Source organism: Typopeltis vanoorti, chromosome 3 (genome assembly GCF_054136105.1).
Source record: "Typopeltis vanoorti isolate ZY-2024b chromosome 3, IOZ_Tvanoo_1.0, whole genome shotgun sequence".
Taxonomy (NCBI): Eukaryota; Metazoa; Arthropoda; class Arachnida; order Uropygi; family Thelyphonidae; genus Typopeltis; species Typopeltis vanoorti.
This window is the reverse complement of record NC_143551.1, coordinates 100,706,693-100,729,673: the sequence shown is the minus strand read 5'-3', so window position 1 is coordinate 100,729,673 and position 22,981 is coordinate 100,706,693. Positions and strand designations below refer to the sequence as shown.

The 22,981-nt window shown below is 37.2% G+C and overlaps 1 protein-coding gene across 1 annotated transcript in view; it reads left to right on the top strand.

Annotated features, from left to right (window-relative positions):
* Positions 1 to 16,223, top strand: part of Ipo9 (Importin 9) — a 493,522-nt gene extending 477,299 nt beyond the window's left edge. Inside the window, exons 23-24 of the mRNA XM_090390464.1 lie at positions 1,143 to 1,285; positions 16,101 to 16,223. Of these exons, the coding sequence (XP_090246590.1) occupies positions 1,143 to 1,285; positions 16,101 to 16,223 (266 nt within the window). The remainder of the gene's footprint in view (positions 1 to 1,142; positions 1,286 to 16,100) is intronic.
* The last annotated feature ends 6,758 nt before the right edge of the window (positions 16,224 to 22,981 follow it).

Sequence of the window (22,981 nt, the reverse complement as noted above, 5' to 3'; positions counted from 1 at the left end):
TCAGGCCCTGTCACCTCTCTCATAACATCTTCACTTCGGTGATATACTCTTGCAAAATGATCATTCAGTAGCTCAACAATTGTCTGCCTCTGTTACCTCTATACCATCTGCACTCATGGAAGTTATCCTTCCATCGGCATTCTTCCTCCTAATTGCCATGCCTAATGAAAAAACTCTTTGGGTTTTCCTTTTATCTGTTTTGGCTAATTTCTTTCCATAATCTGATTTTGCCTTCCTTACCATGCTGGTCACCTTTCTTGCCTGATATTGTTCATGAGTTAGCTGGCTGCCTCTCTACTTATATATCCTCCACAACATTTTCTTTGTTTGCAAATCATGCTTAATGATACTACTTATCCATTTAACACCTACCTGATTTATCCTCCTAATCATGGGTGTACAGTGTGAACACCCTTCCCTTTTAGATCTTTATGCCATTGTACTACTTCAAACTGCCTCCTAAGTATATCATAATCACCTGCCATGTAGTTCTACATATACCCATTCTTAACTGGAATTTCCACGTTTTGCTACCTCCCAAGTCAAGATCACATCACTTTCCTAATCAGAAAGTGATGTGGATTTTGAGAGGCAATCAGAGGCAATGTAGCCACCTTAGTTATGGACAGGTCTTCTGATTCTATAACATGATCCAACATTCTTGTACCCTGAGTTCCCTCCATCACATTCTGTTTGAAGTAATTATTTCTCGGTAAGTTTATAACTTCCATTTCCTTCCTGACATGTCATCTTTCCTCCTTCCAGTCTGTCTCCAAAGTTGAAGTCCTCAATAATAATTGCTCGACTTGCACTGATCGTACTAATCTGCTGAATGTTGGAGAATCCATGCAAAACATGGAGGATTAATCTGCTTTAATCTGCTCACAAATTAAATTTTCTGAGGAAATTTGTAGGAGGCATTACTTTCATACTGCACATTATTTTAACTTTTTTTTTTTTAAATATGAAATGCAAACCATTTAATAGACACTTTTTCCCAGTTTTGATTAAATGGAATGTCATCAAAAGATAATTGACTGAAACAGTTCCTTAAATAGTTAGAAGTGTTTTATTTAGTAAAGTTCTGAAAGTTTTTAATTTAAAACAGAAAAAGGTCACATGGAATTCCATTTTAATTTTAGATCCAGAGGAGTGGACCCACATTCCCCTGCTTGTAAAAATGTATAAAATTTTAATTTATGAGCTTGCAGTAGTTATGGAACAAGCCATGACAAATGCAAATGAAGAAGATGATGAGGATGATGAAGAAGATGATGATTTAGGGGTGAGTATTAAATATAAATATATCAACCAAGCTTTCACTGCCAAATTGATGTCTCTTGAGTTTGACCTTAAACATAAAGAGCTCTTCAAATATACCATATTTACTTGAATGTAACTTGCCCTTGCACATATCTTGCACCCCTGATTTTACTTTATGATAAAAGAAATTAAAAAGTTTCTATACCTCACACATGAACAGTGATGCACAATCATGCTCGCAATCACTGCAGATGGAAAAAAGTTGCCTCCTCCTTAATATTCAAAAGGAAAACAATGGCAAAAGGGAAATTTTCCCTGCAATTCATGCAAGAGTTTAAGAAAAGGGATGAATGGACACTATAATGGTTCAAGATTGGATTAGAACAGTTTGGGATAAATGACCAGGAGCCTTATTTTGATGCCTGGCTTACCTCGTGTAGAATAGTTTCTGCAGACACTTAGGACCTGAAATAGTAAAACAACTTTCAGATGTGAAGATCATGGCCATTATTCCTGGTAGTCTTACACCTTGCCTACAGCCCTTGGCTTTATTGGTCAACAAACCATTTAAGGACTATGTATGAAAATTTTACACGGAGCAGATGGCATCCAACAGCTACGGCCTAACTCTGGCATGGAAGATTAAGAGACCATCATTAGAACTGTTGTGTAATTGGATTTTGAGAGCTTGAGACATGATTTTGGCAGAATATTTGCTAGGAATTATTTAAAAACTAGCATCTCTAATGCCCTGGATGGGAGTGAAGATGCCACTATTTGGGTAGATGACCTTGACAATGCTCACGAGGAAACCACTCTCAATGCCAGAAGTTGCGATACCCAATAGGAGATTCATGGTAAGTCATATCCATTTTCACTTTTTTAAATCATGGTGAACTTATGAATCCAAAATGATAATAGGACAAGCAATAATGAAACTGTTTGTTTTGATTTAATTGCAGACGCATTGTCGCTAAAGATTCAAATATATCGCGTAAATAACATTGATAATTAAAATTTAAATGCATTCATTTTATAAATGTGAGCAATTATAAATTATAATGAATACTGAGGATTTAATTATAAACTTCAATTTAGTTTTTTCCTGAAAAACTTGAGTTTCCAAAAATTCCCGCATATATCTTGCACCATGTTTTTTTAACCTTAATTCTGGATAAAAAAAAGCACAAATTATATTCGAGTAAATATGGTAATAGAATTTGTAATAGAAATCTATAATAGATTTTGCTGTGAAATACTTCAATATGGATAAAAGTTTGTGCTTCCAAAACTTGACATTTATCTAAAATGACTAAAAAAAATTATAAGAATTTTTTTTTTTTTACTATCATTTTGTTAAATGATAATTATAAAGAGAAACATCATAAAAGGGATTTATGCTGCCATCACATCAGCATGGATATTTCATGATCTCTTCTTGATACATGGAAGAAGACAATAACATTTGTAAAATCACATGCAATTAGAATAAGTTAGACCATTAAAAATAGATGTTACTGCATTTAGATAGATCAAATTCCACTAAGTATGTGTATATATATATATATATATATATATATAAAGGAAGTGATGATATGGAAAATCAGTCACAACAGTTGTGTGCAACAAAATCTAATAGCTTTCTTACCCGATTAGACAACTTGACCCAAAAATACTTATCACTAAAATAATTAAAATGAAAAATGTTAAAAATTTAAAGCAATTTTACAATTTTAACTATAATATTTCATTAAACAATATCAAAAAAAAATTTTTTTTTTAAATTTATTATTCAACAAAATGTTTCTTAAAAATGTAACCAACTCAAAATTCAGGATTTAAAATAGGAAGCAATCACCATCTAGTTTTGAAACAGATAAAAATGAAGGTTTTAATAAGAATCAAAGTTAGGCAGTTTTGAAAGCTTAAACAGACTGAAATATAGAAATATTATTGTAGAAAATATGATCAGAATGTAATCCAACCTAAGAGTTTTAAAACAAGAACCAAACCTTGGAGATTGTGGCATACCCTAAGATAAACATAAACATTCATCAATTCATTCAGAGAGGCTTGTGATGAGGTTGTCTGCAAGGATACAAAAACAGGCCTCCATGGTAATCTCTGGAAGCAAAAGAGGTGGTAATGGAAAAGAAGAAAGTGCATCAAAAGTTTGGGTAAGGTAAGTTGGATTGTACTCTGAGAGAACACAGACAGAGAGAAGTGTAAGAAAGCAAAGCAATATGTAAAACTAAACAAAAGTCATAGGAAGACTGGCAAGGATATAGAAATTAAATATCAGAAAGTTGGCAAAATATTCTGGAGGCTAGTGAAAAGATGGAGAAAAGCATACTGGAAAAGTAATCAGAGATGATGAAGGCAACATGGAAACTAAAGATATTCTAGATGTCTGAAGCAATTGCTTAGAAAGTCTGCTAAATGGAGCAAGCAGCAACAAAGCCGTGGTAGAAAACATTCTAGAGAAATGCAATCTGGAGTATGTATCAGCACTTCATGTAGAAAAAAAAAGCCACCATCAAAAACTTGAAATGTGGAATAATTCTGAAGGCTTGGTCAGAGAGTAATTCTAGATGATTGGAGTAGAGTTGTTACAATATCCATTTAAAAAAAATAAGGAGGTGGGGGGAATAAAGCTGATGCGAGAATTGTGAAAGAATTTCCTACTGAGTGTTCCAGATAAGCTTTATGTAAGCATACTTCAAAATAAGCTAAGAAAAATTTGAATAGGAACAAACTGGGTTCGGACAGTGGTTGTGTGGTCAGGATCTGACTTTCATTTTAAGACAAATAGTTGAAAAATCATGTGAATATAACAGGGATCTGTATTTATGTTTTGTAGATCTGGAAAAAGGCATATCACAAGGTGCTAAGAGAAAAGCGGTTCAAAATGCTACAGTTATATTGTGTAAGTGGTATATCATATCAAGAAATAAATAGTCTATATATGAGCTGTCAAAATAGAAAGAATTACAAGAAGATGGTTTGATTTTAAATCAAGTGTGAGACAAGGGTGCACATTATCTCACTGTTATTTATGATCTATATGGATCACATCATGAAGGAACGTGCATTATCCCTAATATCAGAATTGGAGATATTCAACTTATCCCTTTACAAAAGTTGAGAAATCATGTGAATATAACAGGGATCTGTATTTACATTTTGTAAATCTGGAAAAGGCATATGACAAGGTGCCAAGAGAAAAGTAGTTCAAAATGCTACAGTTATATTGTGTAAATGGTATCATATTAAGAAATAAATAGTCTATATTTGAGCTGTCAAAATTGGAAGAATTGCAAGAAGATGGTTTGATTTTAAATCAAGTGTGAGGACAAGGATGCACATTATCTCCACTGTTATATATGATCTATATGGATCACATCATGAAGGAAAGTGCATTATGCTTAATATCACAATTGGAGATATTCAACTTATCCCTTTACTTTATACAGATTGATGTTATACTGGTAAATAAATGCAGTGCAAGTTTTCAGGATTCCCTCCCTAAATTGAATAACTGCTGTAATAAAGTGGGTATGAAAATCTCTCTCTCTCTCTCTCTCTCTCTCTCTCTCTATATATATATATATATATATATATAAACAAATGCCCTGACTGACTTGTCAATGCCCAGCCCAAATCCCTGGACCTAGAAACATGAAATTTGGGGAGTATATTCCTTCCATGACATAAGCACCCATTAAGAAGGGAATATTTTAGAAATTCGACCCTTAAGGAGGTGAAAAGGGATAAAATGTGTTTTTACAGATTCCTCAATATCTCTTAGGCCCAGTGAGATATCGACTTGGTTTTTGCTTACAAAGGTTACCCATACAAATGCTTAAAAAGATAATTCAGAATTTTGCCCTAATCAATTACCCCTTAAAGGGGTGAATCTAGATTCAGGGATGAATTATAGAGCCCACTTTGTATCTCCTGTGTTTGTCAAGTTATATGGGTGTGCTTTTAAAATATTTAGAAAGTGTTTTAACAGTTTTTTAAAATTTTTTAAAAGGGGTATTTTTTATTTGAAAGAGATGTTTATCCAGTGGTCCTCTAACAGTTTTTTGTAGACTTATCTATATCTTTATAAAAATGAAAAAACGAAGCTAAGAAACTTAAAAAAAAAAAAAAAAAAAAAAAAAAAAAAAAAAGAGAGAGAGAGAGAGAGAAGGGACAAAACACACTGAAAAGTGAAAAATAATCCTTTCTTAACAGCATATGAGTTTAAATTTTTTAGATTCGGCACCAAATTTAATGCAAACAAATTTTAAGAAAGGATCATTTTTCATAATAAATTTAGTTTAATCCTTTATCCAAGTGTGAGCAAACAAAGTTTGCACCTGACAGTATCTTCAGGACTGTGGTAAGGTGGTACAACACCAGGACACTCCTTGCAAAGGTGGAGCAAGCTACCAACACTCCTATCTCAGTATCTCCCATAATGCAAAACACATCTCCTTGCGGATATGTCTAATGTTATGCATTAATGGAAGGGCCACAACCCAGACTAGTTTCGACCTTTATTGAGGTCTCTTCAGTGGGAGCCAGGCCCAAGTTGAGATACCAGGCAGAAGCATTAGCAGATCATCTCTACCAATATTACGGCAACGTCACGTTGCCATTATCACAGCAACTTAAATACAAGACACGTGCACGCAAGCACAACACACAGTAAATGAGGAACAAAGTAGGAAGCTATTCTTTCTCCTAAAAGTCCTGATGGTGCCCTCTAGCAGGCAATGTTGGTATTCTTGGCCGATTGTGCTGAAGGTCTTCTGATGTAGGTTTTTCCAAATTTGGGGCAGTCTCATGCAACCAAATTTGTTGATTAGGTTGCAAATTTGGATTGTTTCTTAGGGCTGAGGTTGATTCCATGAATAGCGACAGTAAATTCAAATTCGTATTTGAATTTACTGCGGTGTATTATTGTGGCTTTCTTCCACCGTATTCTATGGCAGGTATCCAGCGCATGGTCTGCAAGACCAGAGTGGCTGTATTGGTGAAAACGGATGTAGTCCTTGTATTCTGAAATTCTGATATTAGCTGTCCTGCCTGTTTGGCCAAAGTAGGACAGCTTACAACTGCAAGGGACTATTCACCAGGTAGGTCGGGGGGGGGGGGGTTAGTGGAGTGGATAAGGGATGCCAATTTTTTATAACGTCTGTAACAAGAAGTTATGTTTTTTTAGGATTTTTGTAATTTTTTCTGAGGTACCTCGTATATAGGAAATGGTGATGGATTTAGAGTAATCCTTGTTGTGAATGGGGGGGGGGGGGGGGTTATTGGTTTAAATATTTTTTGGATTTTGGGGGGGGGGGGTAGCCATTGGCTAAGATAGTGTTGAGACCATATGGCTTCACTATTTGGCCACATGGCTCTGATGCACTCTTCTTCTTCCTAACACACTTAAACAACCAACACCCCAGAATCAAATTCACTCTGGAAGAAGAAAAAAGCACTGCCTTCCTTTCTTAGACACACTAGTTACCCGCTAGCCTGATGGAACCTTGGTTTTCTCAGTTTATAGAAAACCCACCCATACAGGCAGATACATTCACAAACAATCCCCCCCCCCCCATAACAATATGGAGTCATTAAGACACTACACAACAGGGCTAAACTTATCTGTTCCAATGACAATGCCTTAACCACAGAACTGATTCACATTCTCAACACTTTCTTAGCCAATGGCTGCCCCCCCCCCCCCCCCCCCCCCCCCCCCCCAAATCCAAAAAATATTGAAACCCATAACCCTTCACAACATGGATTACTCTAAATCCATCACCATTCCCTATATCTGAGGCACCTCTGAAAAAATTACAAAAATCCTAAAAAAACATGACTTCTTGTTATAGACCTTATAATAAATTGGCATCCCTTATCTGCTCCACTAAAGAACAACCTCCCCCCCCCCCCAGACCTACCTGGTGAATACCAAGTCCCTTGCAGTTGTAAGCTGTCCTACTTTGGCCAAACAGGCAGGACAGCTAATATCAGAATTTCAGAAACACAAGGACTACATCCGTTTTCACCAATACAGCCACTCTGGTCTTGCAGACCATGTGCTGGATGGATACCTGCCATAGAATATCGTGGAAGAAAGCCACGATAATGCACCGTAGCAAATTCAAATATGAAAGGCTATTCATGGACTCAGCCCTAAGAAACAATTCAAACCTCAACAAATTTGGTTGCATAAAACTGCCCAAATTTGTGAAACCTACATCAGAAGATCTTCAGCCCAATCGGCTAAGAATACCAACATTGCCCGCTAGGACTTTTAGGAGAAAGAATAGCTTCCTGCTTCGTTCCTCATTTACTGTGTGTTGTGCATGTCTTGTATTTAAGTTCCTTTGATAATGGCAACATGACGTTGCCAAAATATTGGAATTGTATTAAAATTTATTTTAATGTATATTTTATTGTACGTTGTAATTTCCTTAAGCTATTTAGTAAGAATATAAGAAAGAATGTTTCTCTTGTGTTATCTTAAATAGAATTTTGCTTTGATGTAGTTCTAAATAATTAATTCATTTTATCTGTTTTTTTTTATATTATATATATATATACATATAATTTTTTTTTAAATATTATATTATATTTTCACTAGAGGTCATGCCAGTAGAATAACCGTTGATCAAATCATTGTCTTTTTAGCATACTGTGTGAAATGTAACTCAGCTTGTCCTTGTATATACTCCAGATGACTTTAATATGACGGTTGAAACGTCGGGAATTAAAATAATTATTTATAACACTGTTGTAAAGCAAGAAACTCAGTTTTTACAAAATTTCCTTGATGACATTAAATTGTTTAAGTTTACCATCAATGCAAAATACTTTACAGAATAAATTGTATAAGTAAATAGAAGGCACAGCCATGGTTAGTCCTATCTCACCTACTTTGGCTGATTACTTCATATAGCATCTAGAAAGCCAACTTTTTAACACAATTACTTTAATTTTTGGACAAAATAAACTCCTCACACACACATACACCCTTGCATCTCAAATTCATTATTGAACATGAATCTAACAACAGTCTTCCCTTTTTGGTTACCTTAATAATCCATAACTCTTCAGACAATATCGAATTTTTCAGATAGAGGAAGCCTTCCTTCACAAAAGACAGTTATTATCAAAAGTATTGTACACAGTGTGCACACAATTTGTTCTTCTGAATGTCCTCTATTAGAAGAATTAATCCAGAAAATAATAGATAATTATCATCCTTCAGCCAAACTACAGTCTGGCTGAAGGATTATAGAAGGATGATAATCCTTCTTATCCTCTTAACATCAGAAACAGGCATGTCTCTAATATTAAGATAATGATAATAAGAAGTCCCTTTAAGGTTGACTATGGCTGTACCATATCCTACTTTAAAGGGACTTCTGTACAAAAAGCAAGGATTCTCTGCAAATATGATTTGTATGCTACTTCAGACCAGCATGAAAGATTTTTTTCCTTCCTGCCATGTACTAAGGATAAATTGCCTCCACTATCCTGATCTGGTGTTTATCAAGTACCTTGTTCATGCCAACTTTGCTGCTTTGTACAGACTTCCCTTCTGCCAAAATCAACACAAAAACTGTTGCTGACCTTGTTGGCCGAGTGGTTAGCATATCCGCTCTCCAGCCAAAAGGTTGCAGATTCGAATCCCGCCATGGATAATTCGAATCCCGCCATGGATATTTGTGATTGTCTGTGAAAATACTAGTAGTGGTGGGCAGTAAATGATGATTGTAGTTGGAGAATTGGGTGGAGACAGTTGTAGAGTAGGTGCCCTCCCTCGATGAGCCTTTGGACTCCCTGGAGGTGGCATGTAATAATAATAATAAAGAACACCAAGGTTACATAAGATTTCTAGAATTAGAGGCTTTGAAGTCTTGATCTCCTGCCATTGACATTAGACAGAGTTCAGATCTCCAACATAAATTGTTAATTTTTTTAATTTTATTTTATTTTTAAATGAATTTTGAATTACACAACTATACCTGTTCTCTGGAGCTTTAGTAGTATTTATTGATGTTCACTCAGTTGCAACCAAGATACATGGAAGTATATTCATAATATACTTCCGTAAGACTATGACTCTTTCTTGCATTCATATCGTAAATATTGTAACCAGTTCTTTTGCTTTCTCTCTCTCTCTCTCTGAATGATACTCATGTTACAGTGAGTGAAATATATAGGAGTTTTTAATACATTTTAATTTCCTTTACATGTATTAAACTGTATTTTTCAAAGTATTATCATTCATTCACCAACAAGGCATTCACAACCACCTCTGGCAGTCAATGTACCACCCGCCAAGCAAAAAATATAGTCCTCCCACACCTTGCTAACCTCACTCTCACAATTTCCAGGAGTGGTGACCCTTGGTTCTCTCCTTTCCTGATATGTTTCTGTTATATCTCCTTTTTTCTGCCTACCAACTAGCTTAATTGAGGGCCTATGCATTATGAAAGCTGGTTTCAAACTCACTAACACATAGGAAAACTGTCACTAATATTGCAATTATAGCTTTCTACCTGAACTGGACTCAAATCATCCAGTATGATGAGCAGTACACTTCTCCTTTTCTCTCCTGTCTATCCTTCCTAAAAATACTAGTGTAGTATTAGGTATCATGTCAGTAAATAAATTTAATAAATAATAAAAATATATTCTTCCCTCAAACTCACTCCACAAATTAAGAAAAAAAAACTTGCATCCATTCCTTCTACACAACCTATGCATTGAGTCATCTGCTATCACGGCCCTTCTTAATTTATTCATCATATCTTGGTAATATACTATCTTCACTTTTTCCAGCATTCCTTTCACATCCTCTATTTAAATAAATTATAATGCCAGAATAAACTCATGCAAATTATAATAATATTTTTTTTTTTTATTAGTATGATTTTCTTCTCATATCAAAGGCATCTTCAGTACAAGAAAGTAAAAAAGACAATCTAACAGTAACTGACAATTCCAAAAGGCACTACCTAAGTAGCTAATGTAAGGTCATTAAAATTCCTAACTTATTAAAAAAAAAATTATGCAATTAAATAAAATAAAGTTAGGTAAGATTATTTGGCAATTTCCTCATAAAACATGCCATTGATGACCATGTTTTAATCTTTGATCTTTCTTAAAGTTTATTTATATGACTTATTCAATTGTATTATTGTTATTATTTTTTTTTTAACAAGTTAGGAAATTTAATGATCTTTTTTTAGTTATCTTACATTAGCTACTTAGATGGTGCCTTTTGGAATTGTCAGTTATTGTTCAATTAGCTTTTTACATTCTTGTACTGAAGATGCCTTTGATACTTAGGTGAAAATTATACTAATTCAAAAAAAAAATAATTTACATTAATTTATTCTGGTATTGAAACAAATATCCTCACTGTCTTAATGAATTTATCACTAGTTAATTTGTTTGTCCCTACAAGAACTATGATCTCTTCTCTTTTCTGTTTTTCACTTGCATTTGTTATATTTTTGATATCTTGGCCTGGAAAAGCATGGCCATCAATGGCATGTTTTATGAGAGAATTGCCATACCAAATAATATTCTTCATTTTATAATCGAGCTTATCAACTTGATTTTTGTTAAGTGATATTGCACCTGATTCCATGCTTTGTTGTTCCTCATTTTGTTGCTCAACTTCCTTGACTCTCCTCAGGTCCTTTAAATGTCTCTTGTAAGCAGATTAAAATGGGGAAAAGTGTCCATATACCGTGCCAGTATATTATTATGTTCAGTAGCATTAAAAATTCAATGCAGTAATGAAAACTGCCAAAATAACAACAAAGATAATTTCCATATGCTAATCTTACAGCAAGAGATATGTATCTTCATTCTGGGATTCCCCCCCCCCCCCCCTTTTTTTTTTTTTTTTTTTTTTTTTTTTTTTTTTTTTTTTTCCTAAATCCCAGATTAGACTCTGAAAACTGCATAATCCCTTGGTGTGCATATATTTTCCATTACAGACCTACTTAATAAAACTTGTGGAAATATACATGAAAAAAAAAAGAAGCTATAACGGCATTTTTAAACTTGAATACCTTTTGATATAAAGTACAGTTAGATGTTAATTTTAGAATAAGATTACACTGGGTTTTTTTTTGACCAATAAATTTAATGATAAATTATGACAACAAGTTTCACCAACTGGGCTGTTTGGCTTCTTCAGTGTATACAAATGTTAAGACACTCAAAGTCGCTAGTACATAGAACAAACGCATAAAATATAAAACAAAATTAAAAAAGTGTGCAACATCATATGCATGGAGCGTGTGTTTCATTAGTTATTGTTGTGTGTGCACGCTCTGCAGTTTGTAACGAAATTAAATTCTGGCAAACTTAGCGATCTTATTAGGGTTTTTTCCATATGTCAGGCAGGATCATTCCTTGATTTCTGTTTAGGCTGCTTTTAGAACAGAGAACCACTATGACTTCTTTGAAATGGCGACACCGGAAATTTTCTACTAGATAAGGCATGGAACTTTTGTCCCATTCAGTGGTGTGGCTTGTGTTGAAGAAGTGGAGGGCTAATCTGGAACTATCTATTCTGTTGTTTTAACATTCCCTACGTGTTCCTTTTTTCTTATTTCAAGACCTTGATGTCTGACCTATGTAGTTTAGACCACAAGAGCAAGGAATATTGTATACTCTGGCGTATTTGAAGAAGGGCATTGCTGTCTTTTGGTGACCTTTCATTTCAAAAGGTTATAAGAGTGTGGCAATTAAGGATTTATATTGAGTCTTGGCAGATTGTTATTGTGTGGGGGTTGTTATGAAGAATCTTTTTAATTAAATTTCTTGGATAGCTGTTGTTTACCAGGATTTGTGATATGAGTTAATTCATCCTGGAGGTCTTTTTCTTCTGATATGATGCTCGTGGCTCTATTTTTTATGATGCTAAGTTTTTGAGAAATGTGGGGAGTAGACGAGAAGTGATTATAACGTCCAGTATGGATTGGTTTATGGTAGACTTTAAAGCTGATATGTCCATCCGCTTGTTTTTTGAATAGGGTATATAAAAATGGTATCTATCAAACATAGAGCTACCAACATGATATCAGAAGAAAAAAAACCTCCAGGACGAATTAACTCATATATCACAGACCCTGGTAAACAATGGCTATCCAAGAAATTTAATTAAAAAATTCTTCATAGCAACCCACACAACAGTCTGCCAAGAACTCAGTATAAATCCTCAATTGCCATCCCTTATGCAGAAACAGTGTTAAAAAAGATTGCCAAACTCTTCAAACCTTTTGAAATTAGAGTAACTTTCAAACCGATCAAGATGATCTGAAACATTAAAGTCACCAAAAGACAGCAATGCCTTCTTCAAATATGCTGCAGTATATATACAACATCCCTTGCTCTTGTGGTCTAAACTACATAGGTCAGACATCAAGAAGTCTTGAAATAAGAAAAAAAAAGGAGCATGTAGGGGATGTTAAAAACAACAGAATAGATAGTTCCAGATTAGCCCTCCACTTCTTTAACACTAGCCACACCATTGAATGGGACAAAAGTTCCATGCCTTATCTAGAAGAAAATTTCCAGTGTCACAATTTCAAAGAAGCCACAATGTTTCTCTGTTCTGAAAGCAGCCTAAACAGAAATCAAGGAATGATCCTGCCTGACATATGGAAAACCCTAATAAGATTGCTAAGCTTGTCAGAATTTAATTTCGCTGCAAAACTACAGAGCGTATGCACACAATAACTAATGAAACACATGCTCAATGCATATGATGTTACACGCCTTTTTTAATTTTGTTATATTTTATATGTTTGTTCTGTGTACTAGCGACTTTGAGTTATCTTCACCGTTTGTATGGCCTGAAGAATCCAAACAGCCCAGTTAGTGAAACTTGTTTGGCCAGCCTGGCTGGCCAAGTGGTTAACATATCTGCTCTCCAGCCAATGGGCTGCTGGGTCAAATCCTGACCTGGGCATGGATGTTTGTGATTGTCTGTGGAAATAGTAGTGGTTGTGGTCGGCGGTAGGTGGCTTTGGTGTAGTTGTGGTCAGTTGGTGGATTGAGTGGTGGAGACAGAGTTGTAGAGCAGGTGCCCTTCCCTGATGAGTCTTTGGACTCCCTGGAGGTGTCAAATAATAATAATTTATCATTACATTTATTGGTCAAAAAAAAAAAAAACCCAGTGTAATCTTATTCTAAAATTAAGTTAATGGCCAAAAAATATACTCACAATGAACAGTTAGATGTTATAAAGCAGAACAAACTTGCATCATTAAAAAGTAATAAACAACATAAGAACATAACTGACGGATAATCAGTCTATACAGGAAACCTGTTTCATAAGAATTTTTGTTCAGATGGCAGGCATTGTTAATTATATCCAAACTCTATGCAGTTCATATGACTAATGAGAGGATCGAACGTGGTTAAAAAATAAGGCCTTGGTTTTTATTACATTGTGTTGGGATTTGTCATTTCGGAAGCCTCCTTAAATTTCCAGGTGTAACTGTTATATGCAGCATAAGTCATTTTGGTTTTTTGTCAGAGAACATGAACTTCACTTGTATTGTGAAATTTGTGTTCTCTTTTCTTCTAAACATCCTTAACATGTGAGTTCTTTCCCAGTGTGAATTTCCCCTTGAGTGGCTCATCTGTTGTATGTAATAAATACCAAAATCTATACACAGTAAATCTTGTATAGACTGTACATACAATACAGTGGATGTAGTAGCTTAAAATGTCTTTAAAAAATCACAGCCATTCTGTCAGTTATGTTTAATATATAGTAGAATTATGAAATTGCATGCATGATGGCACTTGTCTTGGCTGTTCAAGGCTTCATTGGGTGTTTGTTGTAAAATATCTTTTGTCTTTAGATTGTTGCCAGAATCAGACCCCCCCCCCCCCAAGTTCTGATTAGAAGGTTATTCTCTTCATCACATCTAGAAATGATGTATGCTCTACCTTTTCATAGGGTATGTCTCGGGGCATATACCTCATCATTTTGGTGATGAAAATCTTCTCATCTCTGAAGAGGATGTCGTCTTTGTTGTTCGTGTACAGCCAGAGAAGTGCTTTTGGTTTTATCACTCTCTACCGCATAAGTTGTGGTGTTAGGAATTGTCCAGTAGAACAACAATAGGCTCTCATCCTCAGGTCATCAGTTAGTACATGTGACATTGTTCTCTATAAAACGTTCATCTCTCATGACATTACTTTCTGCGTTCTCAAGTATTATGGCAGAGGCTTGCCCTCACATGCCATTGCATCCTAACACAGTGTGGTCAATTTGTTCTTTGGCACTCAGATATGTCTTCTGTATCGTTATAATGGTTAATAGTCTGATACACAAACATCCTGCTGATCCCAAGTGAAGTGTTTTTAGCATGTTGAAAATAACAGGTCATTGCATTCCAACCTTGTGAAGTGCTATTAGAGCCACACAGTTCTCATAATCTCCCCACTGCATGTTAACTCATATAGCTAGACCTCTCTCTCGCTCTCTCTACTGATAAACACGTGAATGCTGGCTGTGCACAGCATCACTAATGGAACCAGGCTCACACAATTCTGTGGGCAGTGCAGGGGTGTGCAGAAGTTGTAACAGTATTTATGGCAAGACTGTATATATAGATGAGGGAAGACTAGTATCAACAGTTGGGCATAAAGATATATATCTAGCTTGTGAACCTAAGGAGTGTCATGTATTCTGGAAACCACAGAATGTTTGGAGATAGTATCAGTAATCTTTTTGAGACAGTTGCAGATAGAGAACCCTTAAGTTTGTTATTTATATCATTCATAGACCAGTCGAGTTATTATTCAGAGACAGTACACAGCTGAATCGCATATCAGGTCATCCCTCCATAACTACTGTGGATTTGTCTTTTTTTGATTCAAGCACAGTGTTCATGTTACAGCAACTCTTCCAAAGTACTAGAAACTCTACCTGGTGATATTACTGAGGGTGATTCTGCAGTAAACAGAATAGTAGTCATCCAAATGCAAATAGTCTGTTGAACCTCTAATCCCCAAGTCCCCCTGCCCATATCTCTCTATCTCTCTCTTTCTTTGTATTAACAATAATATCCAACTCGGATATTTGGGGTAACTAAGATGAAATTAAAGTTCTCAGAAATGGTACTCTGCAGCTTTTCTTGCAATGTCTATCCTCTCATTAGACATCTGAACAATGATTCTTGTATATGAAATTAAATAATCCAATACTTCTTATATTGGATTATTTAATTATCTGTTTGTTATGGTTTTATACACTGTTGGTTCAAGAATTTAATTAATTTGTAATGGAGCATGCAAAATGTAGCAAAACTAGCAGGTGTCATATACTGTCGACTCACTGATAGCAAACTCATAGAGACCACATATCATAGTAGATAGTTTGCGATGATTTTTAGTGTTGTGCCTGTGGAGCTCTGGTTTGAACTTTTCAGTAATTTACAGAGTGATTTCTATGGCATGAATTGATTGCATTTTATTTGTGATTTTATTGCGGTTTTTTATTGTGTTATTTATGCCAAAAAGCTTTATATATGGCCAACCAATACAGAATCTTAGTTAATAATAAAACAACTTTCCTGTTATGGCCTAGTTAATTTAATAGACAAATAAAAGTAATGATGAATAAAATAAGTAATATAAAATTATAGAATTTATTAATGACCTTTTAAAGTTGTTAGACTGTGCCTTGTTACCCCCCCCCCCCCCGTTCTCGAGGATACATCATGCCAAGAAATAATAATAGGATATGATATCCATTTCTAAAAAAAGAAAAGAAAAAGTAATCTATTTTATATAACTAGGAAGAAGAATGGGATGAAACAGAAGAAAATCAAGGATCTGCTGATACTGCCATGGCTCTGTCTTCTGTCTTATCACATTTTGCTTCAGCATCAGATTTTAGAGGTTTGGAAAAAGGATATTAATTAAAATATATTAATTATTAAATATATAATTTAATATATATTATATAACAGTTTAGTATCTGTATTAGTGGTGAATTCTCCATGCTTGCTATGCAAGCTCATTAATTGAGAAAGAAGTACTATTTATTTGTTAATAAATGCATGCATTTATAAGCATTCCATTTAGGCTTTTTGGGGGGTGGGGGGGGGGGGGGGTGGGGGGGGGGGGGGGTGGGGGGGGGGGGGGGTGGGGGGGGGGGGGGGTGGGGGGGGGGGGGGGTGGGGGGGGGGGGGGGTGGGGGGGGGGGGGGGTGGGGGGGGGGGGGGGTGGGGGGGGGGGGGGGTGGGGGGGGGGGGGGGTGGGGGGGGGGGGGGGTGGGGGGGGGGGGGGGTGGGGGGGGGGGGGGGTGGGGGGGGGGGGGGGTGGGGGGGGGGGGGGGTGGGGGGGGGGGGGGGTGGGGGGGGGGGGGGGTGGGGGGGGGGGGGGGTGGGGGGGGGGGGGGGTGGGGGGGGGGGGGGGTGGGGGGGGGGGGGGGTGGGGGGGGGGGGGGGTGGGGGGGGGGGGGGGTGGGGGGGGGGGGGGGTGGGGGGGGGGGGGGGTGGGGGGGGGGGGGGGTGGGGGGGGGGGGGGGTGGGGGGGGGGGGGGGTGGGGGGGGGGGGGGGTGGGGGGGGGGGGGGGTGGGGGGGGGGGGGTTCTCCAAAGATTTTGTTATGCGTAGCGCCAGTAACCAAAATTACCTGCTGCGCTGATCTACTCCACTCATTTAAGGGAGTAGTCGATGTGATTGCGAGCGTATTTGCATATCGTATTTTAATGGGAAGTACAGATGTCAAGTACCCATGTAGTGTAAAGATATTTGGATCGTTTAAAGAAGATACACGAAGGTATACTCAGCGGGCAAGTCTTTAATGAAGAAAAAGCCCCCACCCCTCCCCTCATCCTCTTTTTCATCACCGATTCATAATATAGGTTGTATTTGCAGACTCTCTTGTTGGTCCATTGATCTCCCGTCGTCAGTTGACCTCTGGGAGACCACTCGGATGCATTTTGCTTGGAGATTTAAGTTTGTTCTCCAAGACAAACACTTTTCCCTGACACACGTCTAGTTAATGACCAAGTCTGTCGTCTTAATCATTAATAAGAAGACTCTGTGCTGTATGTGTGTGTGTGTCGACGCCTAGAAACTGCTTTATGTTTCGTAAATTGTTGGAGCATCTCCACATCGGAAACTACCGAAGGGTCGAGTGGCGAATGAGTGTGTAAATAAAAAAAAGTAGAACGAACAGCCGGCAGCGGATTAAAGGTCAGTGTTGATGACACGTTATCAAGCAGCCGCTCATTCACTTATTTTTGTTGTTCTTTTTGGACTTTTTTTTTGGTTGAGGATTTGAACCGGAAGTGAAAAAAACGCTTTTTTTCCCTTACATCCGGGTACTACCAAAACATGTCGAGGACAAAACGTATATGATTCCAAAGTTTCCTTAAAGTGCCAACAAAAATAGGTTAATTAACATAATAAAGTGTGATTAACTATGTTTATTTTCTTCATTCGTCGAGTCCAACTCACCTCTCACTTTTTACATTAAGATTAGCGCACCACAATACAGCCACCGGTGCAACGTGTTTAATAATTCTTCCCGATTTCTACGTTGCGAAGTCATGAGAGGGAAAAAAAAATTTTTTTTTTTAATGGTCGAGGTGTTTTTAACAATATCAAATCACAAATGTCCAAACTTGAGATGCCTTCGCAATGTACGCATTGCTTATATTAGTGACAATGTTTAATTTTTAGAAATAAAATAACTGCATAAGAAATCGGTATTTTATGACCTCGACTGAAGTCCCACCTACTGGACTGGGTGGAGTATTGTACATACCAAAGGGGATTAAACGAATGTAACCTTTCGGTGGTAAACAGAGAGAGAGAGAGAGAGAGAGAGAGAGAGAGAGATAGTTCTCGATTTACTGCTTTAGATTTCCTATTTGAGTTTTCTGTCTTCCTTTGTGTGGGAAATAATCTATTATCATAGTTATTTATTTGTATATTCAAAAGAAAAACTAATGAATTAGAAAAAAAAAAAAAAACTGGAGTATTCGGGTGAGTAATGTGCAAACAGGAACAGAAACAAATAGTTCAAAAGCACACCCACGCAGTATTCAAGCTTGTTTGCATTTCTCTTTCGACAGTCAAGTTGTTTGCTTTGTATTGTTCTCACGAGACACAAATTTTGCAAACGAATATGAAGATGAACTTAGACTGTAGACATATTGTTCATGCAGAGTAGGCAAATGACAGGTTGCGACAACCGCTGGAAATCGTGGATCGGTAAAATTAATGTGGATAATTATTTACAAGTCTGGTGCCTGATTATCTAAAACGGGCATTTATAGTTTTTTTTTTTTTTTTTCTTCTTCTCCCAACAGAAAAGAACATCTTTGCCGAAGATTTGGAATGAGCAAAGCCAAACTGACGCCATTGTTAATAATCAATACGAAAAGCAATTTTTTATGTTTAGGCTTAGATTAGTCTGCTAGAATGTGACCAAGACTAGAAATCCGAGGAGCCGGCATGCAGAACGGAAAGATAGAATTTAATTTTTTAGTATTTTCGTTCGTTTTTTTTTTCTTTTGTTATTTCTGATTTCTTTCTTAATGCTTTGTTTATTACTTACCGAATAAATCATAAATACAGGTAGCTATCTATTCTCCCGAACATCAATTTGACGAATACGAGGTCAGATGTGATCAGTGTAGGGGGAGAAAGAAATCCTCCCCCCTCTAAAGTCATTCCGTGGCTTTGACGCTCATGTAGGTCAGCCCTAATGCCACTTTAATTCCCAATAATCAATCCCATTTATCAACACTGATTGTAGGTTTGTATGCCCATAAAACCACTTGTTTGCAGTCGAAGACATCTCAAGGACATAAGAAATATAATTGAAAAAAAAAAAAATAATCACTTGACACTTTGTTCAGAGCGACTGATTCATTTTTTGTTCGTTTTGAGTGAAGTATTCGGTCGATCAGATAACTCCACGGGTATTGGGTAATCGATTGTGCTTCGCGAGGCAGAAGAGGTTAGTGAAAAGAAGAAGAATTTGCGAGTTATCTCGAACCCAGATGAACATTCAGCAAGGAAACAGATCGCTATGGCCTTCTATGCATAGTTTGCTCTGCCTCCTAAATAATACTCAAATACAGAAAAATGTGTAGTAAAAAGCGTGTCTTGGGTTTTTGTTTAATCACAATTTATGGCTTTGCCAATGTGTGGTTGCGACTCATTGTTGATCCCCCCCCCTTTAATCTATTGTTGGTTTTCGGTTAAAGTTCCTGCAAGTCACAGAATTAGCAAAGTTCTAGCGAATATGCCAATGAGTTTGACCAAACTTTGGATTTAAATGAAACAACTTTTCAAGAAAAAAAAAATCCTCGATACCAAAGTTTATCAAAATTCTCTCGTAACTATACGTATGCGCAAAAATAAACGAACTTCATTTGGTGGAATATTTCGCGAAATACACTTAATATTATGCAGTTAAATGGATGGGCCCGCCTCATAACCAGTCACACGAAGCATCCACATCCGGGTATTTGGGAATTCTTGTGATAAACGAGTCTTATTAGATCGCTCCCACATTACTTGGCCTAACTTAACTTACTACTTATTCTTTACTCTGCAATTATGCATCGTTTAAAACTTCCAGTTCATCTACCAGCACTCTTATGGCGAAATCACTCGGGGGACTAAATCCTTTAGTATCCTGGAACCGCTCACAGCCTTCGAGGGGGGTATGAAGGGGGAGATAAAGCTTTGTTTAGGGAACGTGACTTTCAAGACCTCTCTCAGATATAGGTACCTTCTTGCAGTTATAACGGGCCCCCGCAAGGCACCCCTCCCACCTTTACCGTGACGGGCGCTGCCTTGTATAACCAGAATACCCTCCCTAATAATCTTCTTAAGATTGGTAGAACCTTAATCCCCAAAGCGCCTCTCGAAACACATCCATCCGACTGGTACAGTCCGTAGTCTAGTCTAGTCGCAATTACCTCCGTCTTGGTGTAGCCAGCAATCACGCCAAGAAGATTCTCTGAGCAACAACACCGATTAATACTAAGTGTCACAAATCATAGTGTGGGAAATACCGTTCACTTCCTTTTTTGGCCGTTAGACGGCAGCACTGTGCCAAGAGGTCAGTATGTCGGGTTACCTGTTGAGAATCGGGTCACGTATGGGAAAAGTGTGTACGGCTGAAAGAGAAGGTGCTGCGATGCTGAAAGCGAATTTCTAAGAACAAAAGAACATTGTGAAGAGGGTCACAGTGAGCTCGAGCTTCCTAAAAACCCTTCCCTTGTGGGGGTGTAACGATGTGAGCAATTCGTTAGCATCAGCACGACTAACGTAATACGGCGTGTTGGTCGTTACATGAGTCCGTTTTTGTGTTACGTTTGCGCTCTCGCTCGCGATAGCCTGGTGGACCATCTTAAATGGCATTTAATATACCGCAGTTGTCCAACCCTACCTGAAGGGAGGATGGGATGCGTGGGATAAGAATTATAACCCATTGTTCCATGGCGTTATAACTGTCAGTGGGTTGGTCAACTTAACAAGCGTGATAGATGGAAGGAAATACCGGATCTTCTATCCTTTTCATCTTCTAGTTATGGCCATTTTCTTAAGAAATCGTACTATTTTATGTTTGTCCCAATTCCTTTATTTTTTTGTAATAATTTAACTCAAGTTTCGTACATTCTTTTATATTCAAGGTAATGCTACGCTAATGGTGTTTACTGGTAGCAGTCAAGTCTGAAATATTAATAATTTTAATTAATTGTACTGAGTAGATATTAATTTATTTACTCAGGCATTAATACACGCAATATTAATTCTTTTTTGCATCTCCTTCAACGCTAATCCTTGACCATTTCCTCTTGCACAGCATTGTTACAAACCATATCGTGTCTACCAGATAATGATTCGTGACTAGAACACTGCAGTATTGTTTCACTCACTGTTAACACCATTTCAGTATTCATTTTTCCTTATAGGTTTTTTAATGGTATTGCTGACATGCGCAAGCAGATTTTATGGGTGGATTATTTTTTTGTCTTTAAGACAACGAAGTATCAAGTAGTGTTTACAAAGAGAAACGAAAACATGATATTAAAATACCGGAAAACAAATAAAAATTTGATAAATATATGATTGATTGATCTACTTCGCTTCAAGAAACCGAGATCAATGTTTGACGAACAAAATAACGAGAAATATTCGCAGCAGAACATCCAAACTGACCATTTTCTACGAAGTATTTGACTAGGATTTCATCCTTCTTTTATATTGATGTCACCAATACGTTAAGTAAAGCCTTCAAGAAAAGAGTCTTGACCTACCGTTCTCAAATAGTCCATTTCTGTATTTGACCTTCTTTCTATCCCCCCCCCATACGCTAAAGAATCCCTGAGGATAAACCCATTAAGGACAGATTCAACAATTAAAATCCATATCAAAGCTGAGACATCTTGACGGCTAGATGAGACCTCGTACACGCACTCAAAGAACTCTTTCACTATTAAGAAACAACCCCACACTGATTTTAAAACTTCACTCGTATAGTACTATGATAACCCTTTATTCTCCCCACCCCTCCTTTTATCACGTCATCTTCTGTAAAACCATCCGATCGTCCACCGCTGAGTGATGGGTCTTTTCAGACGGGGAATGCATGGGAAAAAGTAGGCCAAGGCGTTTCGACTTGTATCTCGAAAGACTTTTTTTTTTTTTTTCATTGGTCCTAATAACACGTGTGTGCCTGACCCCTTAACACCATCCGCACTTATAACGTTCATCGTAAACTTAAAACGTCATTAAATCTTCGGGGTGGATTAGCATTGCACGAGTTGAGAGAATGTTCGTAGTAATTTATCTTGGAAATAGAGGGGTACGGCAGACTATTAATGATGGGAAAAACTTTTTGAGCAATCACGGGTATGGAGAAACAACACGGGGGGGGTGCTCGGTCCCTGTCCAAATAAGCCTTCATGAGGGGGTTTGGACAACACTCACTTAGACCACATTACACATACAAAGAAAGAGACTGCACAAAGCGCCGTTCCGATTCTAATACCCGTCAACTCTGACCCCAAAAGGCGAATATAAATGTAGATTACAACTCTTCTTGCATGAAGACCACAATTAGGGTTGAAGCAAATTATTTCCTTGCTTTTCATTCTGCTTGAATAGCTTCCTGTCAAGAGAACACCATTGTGGTTATCCATTGTGTCTAGAATTCGTGGTTTTCAAATGTGTTTGGTTCAGTCACGTGAGGTGACGTCATAGTCGTGCCACATTTTCTCTTTTGGGCGTAGTTCCAAGGTGATTCCTATAAAGGTTTTTTTTTTTTTTTTCCTCCTTAGTCTGCTCTCGGCATTCTTTCGTCTGATGTGAATAGGTGAATGTCTTAGGGTGAACTGATGGAGTGGGTGAAGTAAGTAGTCTTCGGGTTCAAAGTTTCAGTTGTGTTTTGTGTCACCATTCGATTCTCAAATTTCCGTGTTCTGCTGCATTTTGCGATCCAATCTGTGCGCAATTTTGTGCTGTCGTATGCTGCTCACCATCCAATGTGTCAAGAACGAAAAATTGAAAAAAAAAAAACATTTTTTTTAACGAAGTCAGATTGATTGATTTTTCAGTGTAATATAGCAAAAATAATAATGATAATAATAAATGGAATACAAATAATAACTAAATAAAATAAGAGAACTAAATTATTCTGAGAA